This window comes from Naegleria lovaniensis, assembly GCF_003324165.1.
Source record: "Naegleria lovaniensis strain ATCC 30569 chromosome Unknown tig095, whole genome shotgun sequence".
NCBI lineage: Eukaryota > Heterolobosea > Eutetramitea > Acrasida > Naegleriidae > Naegleria > Naegleria lovaniensis.
In genome coordinates this window covers 1-17177 of record NW_025407919.1, presented here as the reverse complement: position 1 = coordinate 17177, position 17177 = coordinate 1, and the positions used below count along the sequence as shown (strand labels likewise).

Here is a 17177-nt window from a genome sequence, read left to right as displayed (position 1 = left end):
CTTTAAAGGAAGACAGAGATTTGTATTGACAGTAGTTCAACATTGCGGATACGAGTTAGAATTTGCAAGTAATAAGTTTTTCAACGACCAACAAGTGGCATTAACAGCTATAAAGCACTACCCATATGCACTGACCTATATTTCGGATGATCTTCGAAATGACAAGGAATTTATGTTAGAAGCCAGTTCGACAGAATGGACGAGCTATACTCCATGCCACCAATACGCTCAAAGTAGAAATTGCATCAATTGCTGTTAAACAAAACGATGAAGTATTGGTGTACTTAGAAGAAAGCTATTTGAAAGCCCACACAGAACTAATTTTTGACATAATTAAGCAAAATAGAAAGGCATTTCGATGGATACCAAACGATTTACTCAAAGATCATGTTTCATATCAAAAGCTCTTGCATTAATATTTCCAGAAATTGAAAAAATAGACTCATTTGATTATTCAAAGAAAGACATAATGCTTAAGGTTGTTCAAGAATTTGGATTTTTACTTGAATTTGCTTCTGATGAGCTCAAAAACGATAGAGATATTGTTTCGAATTCAGTGAGAAATCTTGCTTTTTCTCTTCAATTCGCTTCTCCTGATTTGAAGAATGATAGAGAAATTGCGTTGATAGCTGTTGTTCAAGACGGTTATGCATTGCAATATATCTCTTCTGAATTGCAGAGAGACAAAATAGTTGTGTTATCTGCTGTCAATCAGAATGGACATGCACTTCAGTATGCATCAGACGATTTGAAGAATGATAAAAAGATAGTTTTATCAGCTGTAAAAAAAAGTGGCTGTGCTCTCAGGTATGCATCTGACGAGTTAAAGAGTGATAGGGAAGTTGTGTTGGCAGCAATACAAGAAAATAGTTGGGCTCTTCAATTTGCAAACGATGAGATGAAAAGCTGTGAAGAAATTGTGATGAAAGCAATCAAAGAACAGAAAGGTACCATTCAATTCGCTTCTAAAACGTTGTTGAGCGACAAACAATTCCTAATAGAAGCTCTCAAACTTGGATGTGACAATGTTCTTGATTATGCACCAACAGAATTTATTGAAGACAAGGAATTCATATTACAAACCATCAAGTATCAAAATGTTGGAGCAGTTCGATTCTGTCATTATTGTCGAAACAAAGAAGTAATATTGGAAGCTGTGAAACATAATGGATTTGCATTATGGTATGCAAGTGAAGAGTTGCAGAAAGATCCAGAACTAGTGATGAAAGCTCTTCAATGCAATGGATATGTGTTGGAATACAGTGTTGAATTATACCAAGAACGAATCGAACAGTGCTACTATGGTTCTTATGTAGGTGTCTACAATCATGATTGAATAATTTATGATGACAAATCAAAAATAAAAAAATTAAAAAAAATGATTCGATTAGAAGACGGTTTGGATCTCAAATTTAATTTCGAGAAACAAATTGATATGGCCGATGAAGCGGAGATGGCCAAAGATCAAAATGTGTGTAAATTCTTTCTCAAAGGACAATGTAGAAAAGGAAAAGATTGCCAGTATAAACACATACAACGACAGACATCAAAGGAAAAGGAAGTGGTTTGCAAACACTGGCTCCGAGGTTTATGTAAAAAAGGAGATGGCTGTGAATTTCTTCATCAATACAAGGCTGGTAAGATGCCAGAGTGTTGGTTCTTTTCCGAGTACGGAGAATGTAGTAATCTAGAGTGTATTTTCTTGCATATAAAACCCGAAGATAGGATCAAGAATTGTCCATGGTACGAAAAGGGATTTTGCAAACATGGTCCAAATTGTCGATTGAAACATATTAGAAAGATTGCTTGTCCAGATTATTTGGCTGGATTTTGTGCAAAAGGACCAAACTGTAAATTCTCTCATCCCAAGTTTGATGTTCGGAGTAATGAAGCAGAAAACGATGGTGGTGCAAAATTTATGGAGAAACTCAATGCGGAGCGACAAGTTGCAATGGAAGGGCAAAATACTCAAGGAATGGGTCCACCTCATCATCATCATCAGGGCGGAGGGGGTGGTCGAGGACGAAGACCACAACACTATTAATGATTCCGTTAATCATCACTCTTCACGCATGATGATGATAATAATTTATTCAGCAATAGAAGATGTTAATTTTCTCATATTTCCCAAGCCATGAACACTGCATAATGAGCACTTGACAACGACATTGTTACACAATTCCACACTACCCATTTTACAACGATCAGCAAAACTTTAGATTGACAAGTTATTGATTTGATCCATGCTAAAGTCAACTCGCAACCCTAGAATATTCTTAATTTCGCTCACTGAAAAGCCCCAATGTTGTGCCGATTCCCAGATTTCCAAAAGGTCATCAACTTCTGTCATTTTCAATAAATATGTAATATGTGTCAACCTGGAAAATTTGCTTCTTACTGGTCGTTCTGTCTTTGTTGCAAAATATTCCATAAATTCTCGTAAATCTTTGTCAACTTGCACGCCTCCGAAATAATTGAATCGTCTCGTCAAAATCAAGTGCTCCATTCGATGGCAAAGAATGTCAATGGCTAACTCCACAAGTTCTTCAAAATTAAACTTGGTCAAATATTTCTTGTACAGATTCAGTACTCGATCCATATCACCAATAAATTTCTGAGTTAATGAGTTGTTGAGTTCCTTAGAAGCAAATTGATTCTCCGTTAAAATATAAAACTGTGGGTTTTGACTCAACTCTCTGTTCAGCAAAAAGTCAATGTCTCTCTCAATACCTAACGCATATTCTTGAGAGCTGACCACTTTTCTAGTATACTTTCTTAATTGTTCAGAGAAGAAAATTGAGCTCTGCACAAGATCTGAGGAACAGCTCTTGAGTTTCATTCTATCAGCTGTAAACATTTCCTGAGGTAGATTGACGCGACGCTCCTTGAACAGTCGATCCTCATAATTCCTATCGAATTCTTTCTTTAACTTTAAAATATATTCACTTGATATTTGAATATTATTAAGAGATTTCTGTACAAATTGTAAGAGCAGAAAATTATTGAGTATATAATTTTTCCATGTTATAAATGGTATAAGAGTTATAAATGCCATCACAACAGTTCGTTAACACTTACCAAAATCTTTACAAAACGATCCTTATCGTTGGTGTGTTCCAGCGAAATGAAATGTAAATCTTTTTTGGTAAATTCAAAATATTCACCGCAAAGAATGGTATTGATATGATTACATATTGCGCATATAACAGAAATATTTTGAGAATCTATAGCCCTGTTTAAGCTCTTTCTCAAAATGAAAAATACATCGTTAATTACAGAGGAATATTTGGTTGTTTCGTCATCCTCCTCATCGCTTGAGAGCTCCTCTTCATCACTTTCAAAAAAGTCTTCGTTGGATTTTGATACACTTTGATTGTCGTTTGTGTCATCGAGTTGAAGCGCCTTTACAAAGCTCTGTTTCATGAAAGCTTCATCAATGGGAATGTAATAATTCATTACTTCTTGAATCTTTCTGTATGTCATAGGATCCTTGGTAAGAATATACTTTGGGTTGTTGATGTGTGCACTATCAACTTTGATAGCATACGACTTGGAGAGAATAAATTGTCTATACACTTCAATATTGGAGCATATGTCAGCCATTTCTTCAAGTATGAGATCCAAAACTCTTGGATCATCTGGAGTAATTTTCTTGTTGCTTGTGATTGGGCTATCAGAGCGAGGTACAGGAGAGGTAGCTCGTTCTCTTTCTATCTTTTTTGTTGGCATGTTCTTTTTGGAGAGTAATTTGAGAACCTCTGATAATTCTCGTTTTGTCTCGTAATGATCGAGAATCTTTTTGATCATTTTGTCACAAACTTTTTGAAGAGCATTGATGAGGTAAATTGTACATTTTTCTCCACCAAAATTAAGTGTCACAAACTCCTCATACTCTTCAATGTATGATACTATGACGTCTAATGTTTGAGTAATAATGTCGATAAAGCTTGTTAATCCTTGCTGTTGTTGTTTTCTAATTGTCATGTATCGTTCCATGTCATCTTCTATCGTGTTAATTTCTATGGGAAGCTCGGATATGTTTTGTAACCCATCGTGCACCACTGAATCAAGCTCTTGTCTTGCCTTGTCTGTCAAATACTCTGTATACAACTCGAGACCTTCTTCTTCTATACAAAGAGGAGCAAACAGTTTTGAAAATCTCTTAATTTGTGATTCATTTTCATCATTAAAAGCCTCTTTCAGCTTCAATACTACAATTTCTTTGATTTTCTTTTCCGAAGATTTAAAGAGAGTATTTCGTCGCTCCTGTTCGTCCTCGCTTTCTTGTTGATCTCCATGTTGCGATTGGCTTAATTGATGGACCAGTTTACTTCGATGTGAATCGTTGTTAATGTGCAAAACTCGGCTCACAAAATCCACTGCCTTCTCATATTCTCCAACTTTAATAGCTTGTTCAACTCCTTCCACACAACTCTTCATTCCGATACTGGCCTCTACTGCATCAATGGCAAGTTGTACTCGTTCTTGAATGGCATGTAATTGTCGAACTTTATGGCTCACTCCTTCCGCTAATTTAAAGGTATTTGAAATGGTTCTTCCCAGCTGTACTGCTCGCTTCTCAATCACCTGCACTTGATTTTGAATATCTGTTAAATTTTCTACTTGTATTGCCAATGCATGCTCATTCTCCGACATGATTTTATTCAAAGCCTCTCGTGATTGAACTTGTTGTTGTTTACTTTCTTCAATGACTTTAAATACTCGTTTTAATAATTCCTCATCTTCATTGGAATTTGAGAGAATATTTGAATATGATTTCATATTGATTTTCTTATTTGAGTCTTGTCCTTGATGATACCGATCGGTAGGATGACCATGGTCATCGGAATTGTTCAGACTTTTTCTATGGTTGTTTGATGATGAGGATGAGGCTCGATCATTTTGTTGCATTTTTTAATAGCACACAACCAACACGTTCTGATTACACGTCGTTATTGGTGGAGAACGTTTGTTCACTACAAATGGCCAAACGATCGTTCCTAGGTTCAATAAGAGTGTGGCTTCCAAGAAATAAAAATCGTATGAAAATGTCCTTATGGCGCCTATTTGTCCAATCACACGCGTTGCTGTACGATTTTGATTGGGTGTTTCTTTGTAAACCTCACTCAACTCGTTGCCAGCAAGGTTTCATTTAGTGAGGAAAGTTGGTGCAAAAAAAATAAACGAACACTTTTCATACAAACCTAAAACATTTTTATTGTTGTGCATACAACAACAGCAAACGAACAAGCACTTGTTGTCGCCATGACTTCTCGTTTGGATCGTTTGCTCAATCTGTTGGACAGCGGATCTCTTGCCGTTCGTTCGGCTGCTGCCAAACAGATTGCTGAAGCAACCAAATACCATCAAGCAGAAATTCCTTCCGTGTTGTTTAAAGTTGGTCAGTTACTTCGTTCGCCGAGTTGGGAAACGAGAAGTGCAGCAGGTGAAGCCATCTTTGCCATTGCTCAAACCGTTCCTCTCTACAATCGGGATCGTGTTCTTGACTCCTATTTATACGCTGCAGCAGACACATCCAATCAACCACCATCATTTCAAGTCAAGAAGGAAGAAGATGAAGAAAAGAAGAACGCCTACTTCTCCACGCCAAGATACCAAGAAAAAGCTCAGGAAGAAACTCAACTACAACACGAAAAGTTCTCCTTCCGTTCCTTCGACATTCGTCATGTGCTGCAACACGGTGAGCCCCTCTCGGCAACCAACGTTGTGAATGAAGAACAAAAACTCAAACATTTAAAACCAAAAGAAAGACTCGCTTTCCACAAACGACAAGTGTATGGTCGACTAGGCTATTTACCAGAGGAGAAAGAACATCTTCTCATCTTTCCAAGTGATTATCAACAACAACAGCAACAACAATCAACATCCGATGAAGTTGAAACCACGGAAAATCAAGAACCCCTAAGTGCTCGAGAACGAAGAGAAAAATTCATTCAAAAGCAAAACATCAAGAAACAACACCAGCAACAAGCGAGTGCCTCTTTTGCTGAAGAACAGCAAGAAATTATGGATGATGTGAGTCGACAAGCGAAAAAAGTGAAAACTCTTGTGACCGAACAACCACAAGCTGAAAATAAGGTCGTGATTGAGAGCACACTCGACATGACGAGTGACATTATTGAATATGAGAGATGGCCTTTTCACTACTTGACAGACAAGCTCTTGGCTGACTTGTTTAACTCTTCGTGGGAGATTCGTCATGGTGCTGCCATTGGATTAAGGGAAATCTTAAAGGTTCCTGAACAAATTCAATCGGCTGGCAAGTCGATATTTTGTACAGAGGATTTATCTGTGGTGAATGCTAGATGGTTGGAAGACTGCTGTATTCGAATATTGTGCCTTTTTGCACTGGATAAATTCACAGATTACCTTTCCGACCAAGTCATTTCTCCAATTCCTGAAACTTGTGCACAAATTCTAGGTTTGATCTTCAAGTACATTAACACGAATGCTGTTAAGAGTATTGTTTCCAATTTGGTGCTTCTGATGGAACCACACAATGAATGGAAAGTCAGGCACAATGCATTGCTAGGAATGAAATATGCAGTTGCACTTCGTTCTCATGAAATTGATGAGCTGTTCCCTATGGTTCTTCCTGCAGTGATTCAATGTTTGTCAGATGAAACTGGATCTTCAAGTATTTTGGCAGAAGATGTGAAAGCTGTAGCTGCTGATTGTTTGGTGCCCATAGCAGAACATGTCATGAAACTGAACACTCAATACGTCACTGGAATATTTAACATTTTGTGGAATTCACTCCTAGAGATGGATGACTTGTCATCATCCACGGCGAGTGTAATGTCACTTTTGGCCAAACTATATTCGATACCGCAAAAATCGAAAATCATTCTTGAGGAAAAGCTTCACATCCTAGTTCCTAGATTATATCCATATATGCGTCATAACATTGTTTCGGTGCGAATTTCAGCGTTAGAAACACTACTCGAGTTGATTCAAGCCACCAATATTGCTCCAAACTCTTGGATTTCGAAAGGAAGCATTCTATCACATCTTGTTGCACTCGTTTTTCAAAACCTCATTCTCGATTCTAAGGAAAGCGTGGTTGAGAAAACTTTAACCGTGTGGCAAGCCATAGTTTCTAAGGTCCCTCAACAATGGTTATGCCCTGTCATTTCAAGGTACATTGGTACATGGTGCTCCCTCATGTCCACTCCTATTGGTCACACTTTTGAGATTACTCTATTCACACTACCAGAAGAAATTTATAACATGTTAACTCAGAATCGATGGTCCTCCTCAGTGTCCAATGATACTCTCAAACGAAAACTTGACGGGACTAAACCAGAGAAAGATGAAAGCATGGATGGACAAACATTTTCTATAAGATTGTCAGTTTCAGATTTGGAAGAATTTACACAATTTCGAATGGCAACATCCAAGGCAATTGCTATATTTGCATCCTCAGTGGAAGACCCAAATCATCTCTCAGAATTGATGAACACTTTAGATTTCTTGTTGAAATCAAGCTGGTCCATTCACAAAGAGACTGCAGGATTGGTGTTGCAAAACATGTTCCATTATTCAGAACAACAAGGAAAGAAGCTGACTATCCCAGAGTCCCTCTTTCAGTTACTGCTTCAAATTGTGCAAACAACTGTTTACACATACACGAGTGTGGAAATTCAAAACTATTTCACCAGTTTCGTATCGGAGTGCAACATTCTTTTACATTACTATGCTCGATTTGGATTGGATGTTTCCTCGTTCTACTCCCAGACTGCAGAAGGAATGCCTTCTTTGAACATGTCAGTATCTATTGCTCAAGATCTTACCTCAAGATATTACGAATATTATGCACAAAATCTAGCCGATAATCCTCAATTGCTTCAAGAACTTGATAGTATTGTGAATCGAGTGAGGACAGCTTCAGACACCTATGTCAATAACTGGAATACCATCAAGAATCGAGCTCTCTCCATATTGTCATGTGCTATTATTTTCAATGGAGACATTTCTGCAGGAAAGGAATTATTGAGTCCTCTCATGGTAATTTTACTTCCTTCCATTGAGACACAAGGTTCAAGCATTACCTTGCAACAGCTTTTTTGCAAATCTCTTGCCAAGCTTTTATTTATTTGCAAGGATTTTGCAACTACAAAATCTCCAAATTCAGCAATTACGAAAAAGGTGTTAGAATCTCTTTGCAGGACCATGCCTCAACAGCTTGCTGTTCATAAAGCTCTTGAGAAGGAGAATCAAAAAGAACCTTCCCTGGAAGAGGAATCAGAGAAGCAAAAGAAGGGCAGAAAAAAGAAGGGTGCTGTTAAGGAAGAAGAAATCAGTGAGATCAAGGAGGCAGTCTCCCAAGTTAATGGTCTTTCTTCGAAAGAAGATCCACTACAAATTGCTCAACGAGGAGCAGCCATGACTTTGTGTGAAATCGCCAAGATATTTGAAGATCAACTCTTTGATCAGTTAGAGCCTTTGAGAGTTCAATCTATTGATATTATTTTACAGAAAGTGCATCCATCCACTTTAGCACCAAAAGTAGTACCTTCTGTTCCAAACATAACACCTACGTTGACAGAAGAAAAAGTGATTGTGAATGCCCTTCATGTTTTGAGAACCATTGTCCCTTCTGTAAGCTCAAAAATTTATAATCTACTTGTTGAAGCAATGAAAGCAATCATACGAAATTATGTCACTCATCCAGATATTGATATTAGAAAGCATTCAGCCTTGACAATTTCTGAAATTTGTTACCATGTTGAACACGATGCACTTCTTGCCCTTGTACAAGAATTGTTGCCATCACTGGCCAATCCAACCAATGTAGCGTCAAGACGAGGAGCTGCTTTAACTATCTATGCCTTCCTTTCTCGGCTTGAAATGAAATCGCTTCCAGCCGTTGCATTCTTAGCCGTTCCTTTACTAAAAAGAATGAGTGACCAAGATGATGTAACAAGAGAGATTGCTTCCAACTGTTTCGGAACTGTAATCAAATTATTGCCTCTTGAAAAATCATCAACTTCACTCAAAGGCCTAGAGAAACAACTTGAAGAGGAACACAAATTTATTGACCAACTCTTGGACAATACCAAAGTTGAACCGTTCGACATTCCAATCAAGATTAATGCAGAACTTAGACAATATCAAAAAGATGGAGTTTCATGGCTGGCCTTCTTGAACAAATACAATTTACATGGCATTCTTTGTGACGATATGGGCCTTGGAAAGACTTTACAAACCATATGTATGATTAACAGCGATATTCATATGAGAAAGATTCAATATCAGCAAACGAGAAATCCTGAATTTGTTCATTTACCTTCATTGGTGGTTTGTCCTCCAACCTTGTTGGGTCATTGGGGCCATGAAATTAACAAATTTTGTCCAGATCTCACCTCACTACAATATATTGGCTCTGTTTCGCAAAGAAGAGCTTGGAGAGCTGAATTTCACAAGTATGACATTGTCATTCTTTCGTATGATGTGTTGAGAAATGATATTAAGGAAATTGTTGCTGCACAAAACAATTGGAATTATTGCATTTTAGACGAAGGACATATTATCAAAAACAAAAAGACTCAAATTACCAAAGCTGTCAAACAAATCAAAGCCAACCATAGACTCATCTTATCTGGTACTCCAATTCAAAACAATGTGTTAGAATTATGGTCACTATTCGACTTTTTAATGCCTGGATTTCTTGGTACTGAGAAGGACTTTAATGCAAAATACAGTAAACCCATTCAATCAAGTAGAGATGCAAAGGCAAACTCAAAAGAACAAGCTGCAGGAACACTTGCCTTACAAAGTTTACACAGACAAGTTTTACCATTTCTCTTGAGAAGAGTGAAAGAGGATGTATTGCATGATCTTCCAGAGAAAATTATTCAGGACTATTATTGTGAACTTTCACCAATTCAATCCAAAATGTATGAATATTTTGCAAAGAAGGAAAAGTCAAAGGTGTCTCAAGAGTTACAAGGACAACAAGAGGAAAAGAAGCCAAAAGACATTTCTGAAAATTCTCATGTTTTCAAAGCACTCAAATATTTGAGAAAGCTTTGTAACCATCCGTGCTTGGTTTTAGAGCCAGATCATCCCATGTATCAATCCGTGACACAAGAAATTAAGCAGCAAGGGATGGAATTGACAGATGTGAATTTATCACCCAAGTTACTTTCTTTGAAACAGCTGTTAAATGATTGCGGAATTGGACTTTCTGAAGGAAGCACGAGTGCATTAGAGTCAGGAAGTATGAATCAACACAGAGTGTTAATTTTCTGTCAAATGAAACAAATGTTGGACATTATTCAGAATGAGCTATTTGCCAAGTACATGCCATCGGTCACTTATATGAGGTTGGATGGAGATGTGGAGACCTTGAAACGTCATGAAATTGTTCAAAAATTCAACAGCGATCCAACCATTGATGTACTCTTGTTGACAACGAAAATTGGAGGTCTTGGACTCAATCTCACTGGAGCAGACACTGTGATTTTTGTAGAACACGATTGGAACCCAAGTAATGATTTACAAGCTATGGATAGAGCTCACAGAATTGGCCAAAAAAAGGTTGTGAATGTTTACAGACTCATTACAAAGAACACCCTCGAAGAAAAGATAATGGGCTTACAAAAGTTCAAACTGAACATTTCCAAGAGTGTGATCAACTCTGAAAACAGCAGTCTAGCTTCGATGGACACTGAACAATTAGTGGATTTATTCAATTTTTCTGGAAGCGGAGACGTGTCATCTTCTGGTACACAATTAGAAAAGCCAACGAAAAAGTCTGGTTTGGGTCAAGTCTTGGAGAATATGGAAGAATACGACCAAGAACAACAGTATCAAGGTTTCAATCTTGACAGCTTTGTGAGTTCTGTTTCGAAATAAATGGTTTTGGAACTTGACAACAGTTGGAATTCATCGTGGGCAATATTTATGGCCCTATGCCTGCAACGTTGTGTGCTCACTGATGATTGGGCTTGTCGTTTTTTGCAAGTTTTAAAAAAAAAATACTTCATCCTCCGATGGATGATGCACAGAACAATCCTACCATCTGTTGAAACGTTTGAATCAACAAATTCATCATCCTGTTGTATTGATACGGATGATACCTCTCCGACAAATTCCAACAAGATCAATGGACCATTCATTGATGATATTATTTTTGAAATTCTTCATTTCCTTGAATCAATGTTTATTACTCAAGTTTGTATGAAAATTTCAAAACAATGGAGACAAGTATCATTTCAAATTCCGCTATCATTGTCATTCGTAGAAAATCCCCTCAAACAAGTTCGTGAATCAATTTTACTTTTATCTAGTTGTGAACGTTTGAAGAATGTGACTTATTTGAATCTGGATAGTAATGGAATTGGCCGTGAAGATGTTAAATATATTGCTACGAGTGAGTGGTTGAAGAATTTAATTTCTTTGGATCTTGGTAGCAATGAAATTGACAATGAAGGTGTCAAATATATTGCCATGAGCGAATGGTTGAAAAACTTGTCTTCTTTGAATCTGGGTTACAATAGAATTGACAGTGAAGGTGTTAAATATATTGCTATGAGCGAATGGTTGAAGAATTTAATTTCTTTGGGTATAGGTAGCAATAGAATTGGCAATGAAGGCGTCAAATATATTGCCATGAGCGGATGGTTGAAAAACTTGACTTCTTTAGATCTGGCATGCGATGGAATTGACAATGACGGTGTCAAATATATTGCTACGAGCGAATGTTTGAAGAATTTGACTTCTTTGAATCTGGCTTACAATAGAATTGACAATGAAGGCGTCAAATATATTACTATGAGCGAATGGTTGAAAAACTTGATTTATTTAAATCTGAGACACAATGAAATTGGCAGCGAAAGTGCCAAATATATTGCTGCAAGTGAATCAATGAAGAATTTGACTTCTTTAAGCCTTAGCAACAATAGAATTGACCATGAAGGTGTTAAATATATTGCTACGAGTGAATGGTTGAAGAATTTGATTTATTTAGATCTGACATACAATAGAATCGAGAGTGAAGGTGTCAAATATATTGCCATGAGTGAATGGTTGAAGAATTTGACTTCTTTGAATCTGGGTTACAATAGAATTGAGAGCGAAGGTGTCAAATATATTGCTACGAGTGAATGGTTGAAGAATTTGATTTCTTTAGATCTGACATACAACGAAATTGGCAGTGAAGGTGTCAAATATATTGCTGATAGTGAATGGTTAAAAAACTTGTCTTCTTTGGATCTGGGTAGCAATGAAATTGACAATGAAGGTGTTAAATGTATTGCTACGAGCGAATGGTTGAAGAATTTGACTTCTTTGAATCTGGGTTACAATAGAATTGACAATGAAGGTGTCAAATATATTGCTACGAGTGAGTGTTTGAAGAATTTGATTTCTTTGGATCTGGCATGCGGTAGAATTGACAGTGAAGGCGTCAAATATATTGCTACAAGTGAATGTTTGAAGAATTTGATTTCTTTGAATCTGGCTTATAATGAAATTGGCAGTGAAGGCGTAAAATATATTGCTGATAGTGAATGGTTGAAAAACTTGTCTTCCTTGGATTTGGGTGGCAATGAAATTGGCAATGAAGGTGTCAAACATATTGCTAATAGTGAATGGTTGAAGAATGTGACCACTGTTTAATTATGCACAAGCTAATACTTCTCTCTTCTTAGTGATGGAAAATGAGTTTAAGGAAAGGTTTTGAATTTGGTCAATTCTGAGAATATTTTACCTCTACTTCTAACACTTCTCCCGTTGCCTTTTGTGATTTGATAATTCGATCAATAGTTTCCTTTGTTTGAAATAAGGATGAAAATGGCATTCCAATAATTTAACTTTGGGTTTTCATTGCCAAACATGGATAAGGCAGGTTGGTTGATATTCTCAACAATATACAGCGAATACCATCTTGATTTATTGAACAACATCCAGTGTTCAATTTATAGCTCCGAATAGGACTGTATTCGTTAACATGATCACTATGTGAAAAAATCAAGAAATTATCAAAAAACCTTCGCATGGTTAATGCTGTAGTATTCGCTCAGAGATTATTTTGAATTATCTTGAATCAACTCGAGAAGATTGAACAATCTATTATGATAATCCACTTAAATATCCACAGAATTGCCAAGATTCAACATGGAAATATATTGTATGTTCATATAATGTTGGAAATTGACAACAGTTTACTGTTGAATTTTTTGTGACATTCATCATAGGCAATAATTTGTCCAACCCTACCGACAACCACTGATAATGGTCTGCAAATAATCATTGCCCAGACCTGTCTTATCCATGAGTGACTTGATATTTAAATAGTTTTGTCCAAAATCAAAAGCTTGACCTTTCTCAGAGTGAGATGAGGCATTGACAATAATTTTGTTCATGCTGCTCTCAAAAATTGTGAAATTCAATTGTGCAACATCCTATTCATTCATTCCATAATTTTACATTCAAGTATTCAATCAATAAAAATCATCAATAATTTGTTAATTCATTTGTGGACAATGATATATCACAAATTGTTCCTAAATATTACAGACCCAATTTACCACTTACCCCAAACACTTTCGGTCGGTAAAAACATCCAATCGTGTAATTATTACTAAAAGCATACGTCAAATAGTACGGAGGAATTTCTGCCTGTGTCTTAATCTTTCCAAATACATCCATAGCACTCACAGAACTATTTCCTTGTGGTTTTGTAAACTCAAATTGCATGTTACAAAACGCATCCACCACTCCAATATTAATTAAAAGTCCCAACAATAATCCAACAGCCAATAATACACATCCACAAATAAATGAAATCATAATAATGAAACCGATCAATTTTCGGAACCATCGTTTCCGTCTTGATAATTGTCGAGATTGATTTCGTTCCATCAAATGAGAGGATTCACTGGCAGTATCATCCATCGTGTTATTATTTTGAGAAGACCCTCGTGCTAACCCAAATTTTGCATAATAATCTTCACTCTCATTGATGAGATCATCAAAGGAGAAACCTTCTCGTTGTTGATGCGGGAGTAAAGTGATTCGATTTCTGGAATCTCTCATTTTTTTAAAATGTGCGATGAAAGAGAATTTGTGAAAGATTTTTGAGATTTCATTCCCAATGTGGAATGGTTTTGGATCCATGAATTTATCAACCTCTTCGTCAATAAAATAGAAAACATCCAACGGAAATAATAAAAAGGATGTTTCAGGCAGCCACTCGAGCAAGCACCAAACAGCAATCTGCTGCCCTCCACATCCGGCACACTGAAGAGTGTAAGAGATTGTATTTGCTGATCAAAGAGATTGCTTGGCTTGCTCACCCATACAAGGAATCTGTTCATAGGTACATGATTTAAAATCTTGTAATAACCCTTACCATGTGGTTTGTAAAAAACTCAACGATTATTATTGTTGAGGAGCATTAAGGTGAAAAATTCCCGCCAGAATTGACCGAACAACATGTCGAAGCGTTTACCAATCATATTATTAATGATACTATCACTGTAGGAGTTTTGAAGAGGTAGAATTAATCGCTCTCAATATGATCCTGTAAATCCTTAATGTAAAAGCTTGTAAATTCCAAGTAAATAGGGATTACGCTCAGACTTAGAATGAATTTTCTCGATTCACAGCTCTTTCTTTGATGATGTGTAATTCATAAAATTTCTTTAATTGTCCAATCAATGTGTTATAAACAACGGTATGACGCTTGGAAGGAGAACTTTTCAACATTTCATATTTTCTTTCAAGACTGTTCAAATAAGGAGAAAGTTTGTTTCCAGAAAATTTCAAATTTTTCAAGATGATTCCATGATTTACAAACAAGTAACATTTGATGAATATCAGACAATGGAAGAAATTCCATAATCAAGAAAACTGAATCCAATGATAATTATTGTTGATTGATCATCACTGCAATGAACTCCAAAATGCTTAAAATATAATCTTTGGGAAAGGTAGCTCAGTTGGGAGAGCACAGACACTCCTGCTGTTGAACTCTGGGTCGCTGGATCGAAACCAGCCCTTTCTCATTTTCTCCTGCGTTCATGTTTTTTAATTGGAAAACAACATAAACATCATTGGAATCGTTCAAATCCAGATAGTCTTTTCAAACTCAACAGTTGAACGAACATCTCTCAAAAACTTTAAACTTTTATTATAAAATCCATATATATACAATCGAAATTGTGCATCATGAACCTTGTAGTAGAGAATCCTTTCACCGTAAAACTTACAAGTATTTCACGAAATAGTACCGTGTTGGGAGAATGGGTAAAAGTTTTATCATCCTCAAAGTATTTCAGATCAAGAAGGTCAATTCCACGAAAGCGTTGTGCTGTCGCTTTACGATAACAAGTAATCATCTTGAACTCGTCCTTGTCAGCTTTAGGAACGAACCTCGCTTTGTTTCAACATGACCTTTTGAGCTTTTCTTTCTTTTTGGTTTTTGCATCGATTAGTGCCACTTGTCAATGATGTATCCAAACCTTGATCCAAAATACCATGTATCAAAAATCCTGAATAACTTTTTAGGTGCAACTACTTTCGCTCAATCATCCTATTTATCCCATTCCTTAGAGTATACTAATCAAAATTAGAGTAAATGACTTTAAAACTCTCCAGTTCATCCGACATCATTGAAAAGGAGAACTCGTCATTAATAAATGAGGCCTATGGATTTTGATGGTCACTTTTTGAAACTAGTATAAAAGGAGTAAATCTCTTTTTCTTTAATTTTTTTTGATTTCTTGCCATAAAATTCCACAAATAATACGTTTAATCCTTTTATGGTATTTTTTAGGAGTCTGCTTTTGGAATTGTGAAATAAAAGTGGTTTTTTCTTGAAACAATTTCGGGCACCTAGAAATACCTACCATGAAGTTGAGTTTTCCTTTAAGAGAAAGGTCATTTCGTCCAAGGTAGAAACAAGCACAAAAAAAACACCTAACAACAACAATAACAGCTGCCAAATGTCATCAACACAGATGGATCACGTCCAACCTTCTTCTCATTCAACCACGAAGAGAATCACATACAAATTCCATTCATCCAACATGACGCCTTCGATGAATACTCCCTCATCAAATGCTCAACCATACATGTTCAACTTTAAATCATCCCTGCCAAACGTCATGTCTTCACCAATCGAAGGCATCCGAAAAAAGAAAAAAGACCAGTTTCAATACGCTTCTCCTACATCGAGCACAACAACATCAGTGGTTTCGTCGTCTTCTTCTTCTCCTTTGCAAAAGTCAAACGTAAAGGATACTTCGAAAGGAAATTTGACAGCTGGCAATACAACAAGAGAATGTTTATTCTACGTTCAGACATGTCAAACAGATACGCGAGGTAAATTGATTGTGAAGAGAAATAGAGAACCCTCTTCATCGATGAAAGGTCGAAGAAGAAGTCCACCTCCTCTTACAAATGTCAATCTGCCAAATGTCAACTTTTCTTCTCCTGTGAGCCAGGAAAACTCAACCCAACTACAGAAACCACAAACTCTCTCGACTTCTACTGTCTCCACTGCTCCTCTCAATTACGTTCCTGACTACTCAAATTTTGTCAATTCTTTCAAAATTGACAATCGACAGCCATCCCCTTCGAATGTCAATTACCAACATCACTCGATGCAACAAAACCAGTTGCTTCAAGAAGAACTCAAATTACTGCCCTCTGTTCGAGAACTTTTGAATCAGAGCGCATCCATGACAAGTGCCAGCTGTCATCAACAAAACAGCCACACAGCCATGTTGCCTTGCGTGAACGACTTAATTTCACACGGTTTCCAATTCACTCAATCTTCCTCGATATTCACGTTGTGAATCACAGTTGTACAAGATTCTTGGAAATAAATTTGTCTCATTGTTGATGAGAAATTTCAAGACGTCATGACCTTTTTTAGTATTGTACAATTTTAGTCTATCCAGAATATCTTTTGAACTAAGAATCGATGGCTTCGATGCAACACACACATTTTATTTACACGCTCCTTGACTATTGGATCTTGTCAAAAAAGCACCAAATTCCATCGATCGACTTGTTTTCAAAGTATGAGATTGATTGTTTTGATTGTTTTGAATGGCAGATTGCTTATTCAAAATAAATCCAGCTCGCAATTTGGTTTCAATATCGTATCCAATACTTTTAAGTTTTTCATCGTACACTCCTCC

The 17177-nt window shown here is 36.6% G+C and overlaps 8 protein-coding genes across 8 annotated transcripts; 5 read left to right on the top strand and 3 right to left on the bottom strand.

Moving 5' to 3' along the window:
* Positions 1-358: 358 nt before the first annotated feature.
* Positions 359-1336, top strand: C9374_014760 (uncharacterized protein; the record flags this gene model as incomplete). Its single annotated transcript, XM_044690783.1, has 1 exon — positions 359-1336. The coding sequence occupies one exon, from the start codon at positions 359-361 to the stop codon at positions 1334-1336; it is 978 nt and encodes a 325-aa protein (XP_044541469.1).
* Positions 1337-1378: 42 nt separating this feature from the next.
* Positions 1379-2044, top strand: C9374_014759 (uncharacterized protein; the record flags this gene model as incomplete). The annotated part of the gene is made up of 1 exon (XM_044690782.1): positions 1379-2044. The coding sequence occupies one exon, from the start codon at positions 1379-1381 to the stop codon at positions 2042-2044; it is 666 nt and encodes a 221-aa protein (XP_044541468.1).
* Positions 2045-2215: 171 nt separating this feature from the next.
* C9374_014758 (uncharacterized protein) lies at positions 2216-4911 on the bottom strand (the record flags this gene model as incomplete). Its single annotated transcript, XM_044690781.1, has 2 exons — positions 2216-2974; positions 3079-4911. 2 exons carry the CDS (start codon positions 4909-4911, stop codon positions 2216-2218), a joined length of 2592 nt encoding a protein of 863 aa, XP_044541467.1.
* Positions 4912-5265: 354 nt separating this feature from the next.
* Positions 5266-10881, top strand: C9374_014757 (uncharacterized protein; the record flags this gene model as incomplete). The annotated part of the gene is made up of 1 exon (XM_044690779.1): positions 8659-10881. The coding sequence occupies one exon, from the start codon at positions 8659-8661 to the stop codon at positions 10879-10881; it is 2223 nt and encodes a 740-aa protein (XP_044541466.1).
* A 303-nt stretch (positions 10882-11184) lies between these two features.
* C9374_014756 (uncharacterized protein) lies at positions 11185-12645 on the top strand (the record flags this gene model as incomplete). Its single annotated transcript, XM_044690778.1, has 1 exon — positions 11185-12645. One exon carries the CDS (start codon positions 11185-11187, stop codon positions 12643-12645), a length of 1461 nt encoding a protein of 486 aa, XP_044541465.1.
* A 596-nt stretch (positions 12646-13241) lies between these two features.
* Positions 13242-14064, bottom strand: C9374_014755 (uncharacterized protein; the record flags this gene model as incomplete). The annotated part of the gene is made up of 2 exons (XM_044690777.1): positions 13242-13430; positions 13564-14064. The coding sequence occupies 2 exons, from the start codon at positions 14062-14064 to the stop codon at positions 13242-13244; spliced, it is 690 nt and encodes a 229-aa protein (XP_044541464.1).
* A 1910-nt stretch (positions 14065-15974) lies between these two features.
* C9374_014754 (uncharacterized protein) lies at positions 15975-16829 on the top strand (the record flags this gene model as incomplete). The annotated part of the gene is made up of 1 exon (XM_044690776.1): positions 15975-16829. The coding sequence occupies one exon, from the start codon at positions 15975-15977 to the stop codon at positions 16827-16829; it is 855 nt and encodes a 284-aa protein (XP_044541463.1).
* A 153-nt stretch (positions 16830-16982) lies between these two features.
* On the bottom strand, positions 16983-17176 carry C9374_014753 (uncharacterized protein; the record flags this gene model as incomplete). The annotated part of the gene is made up of 1 exon (XM_044690775.1): positions 16983-17176. A coding segment is annotated over one exon (194 nt), but the record flags the coding sequence as incomplete, so codon positions are not given.
* Position 17177: the final 1 nt, after the last annotated feature.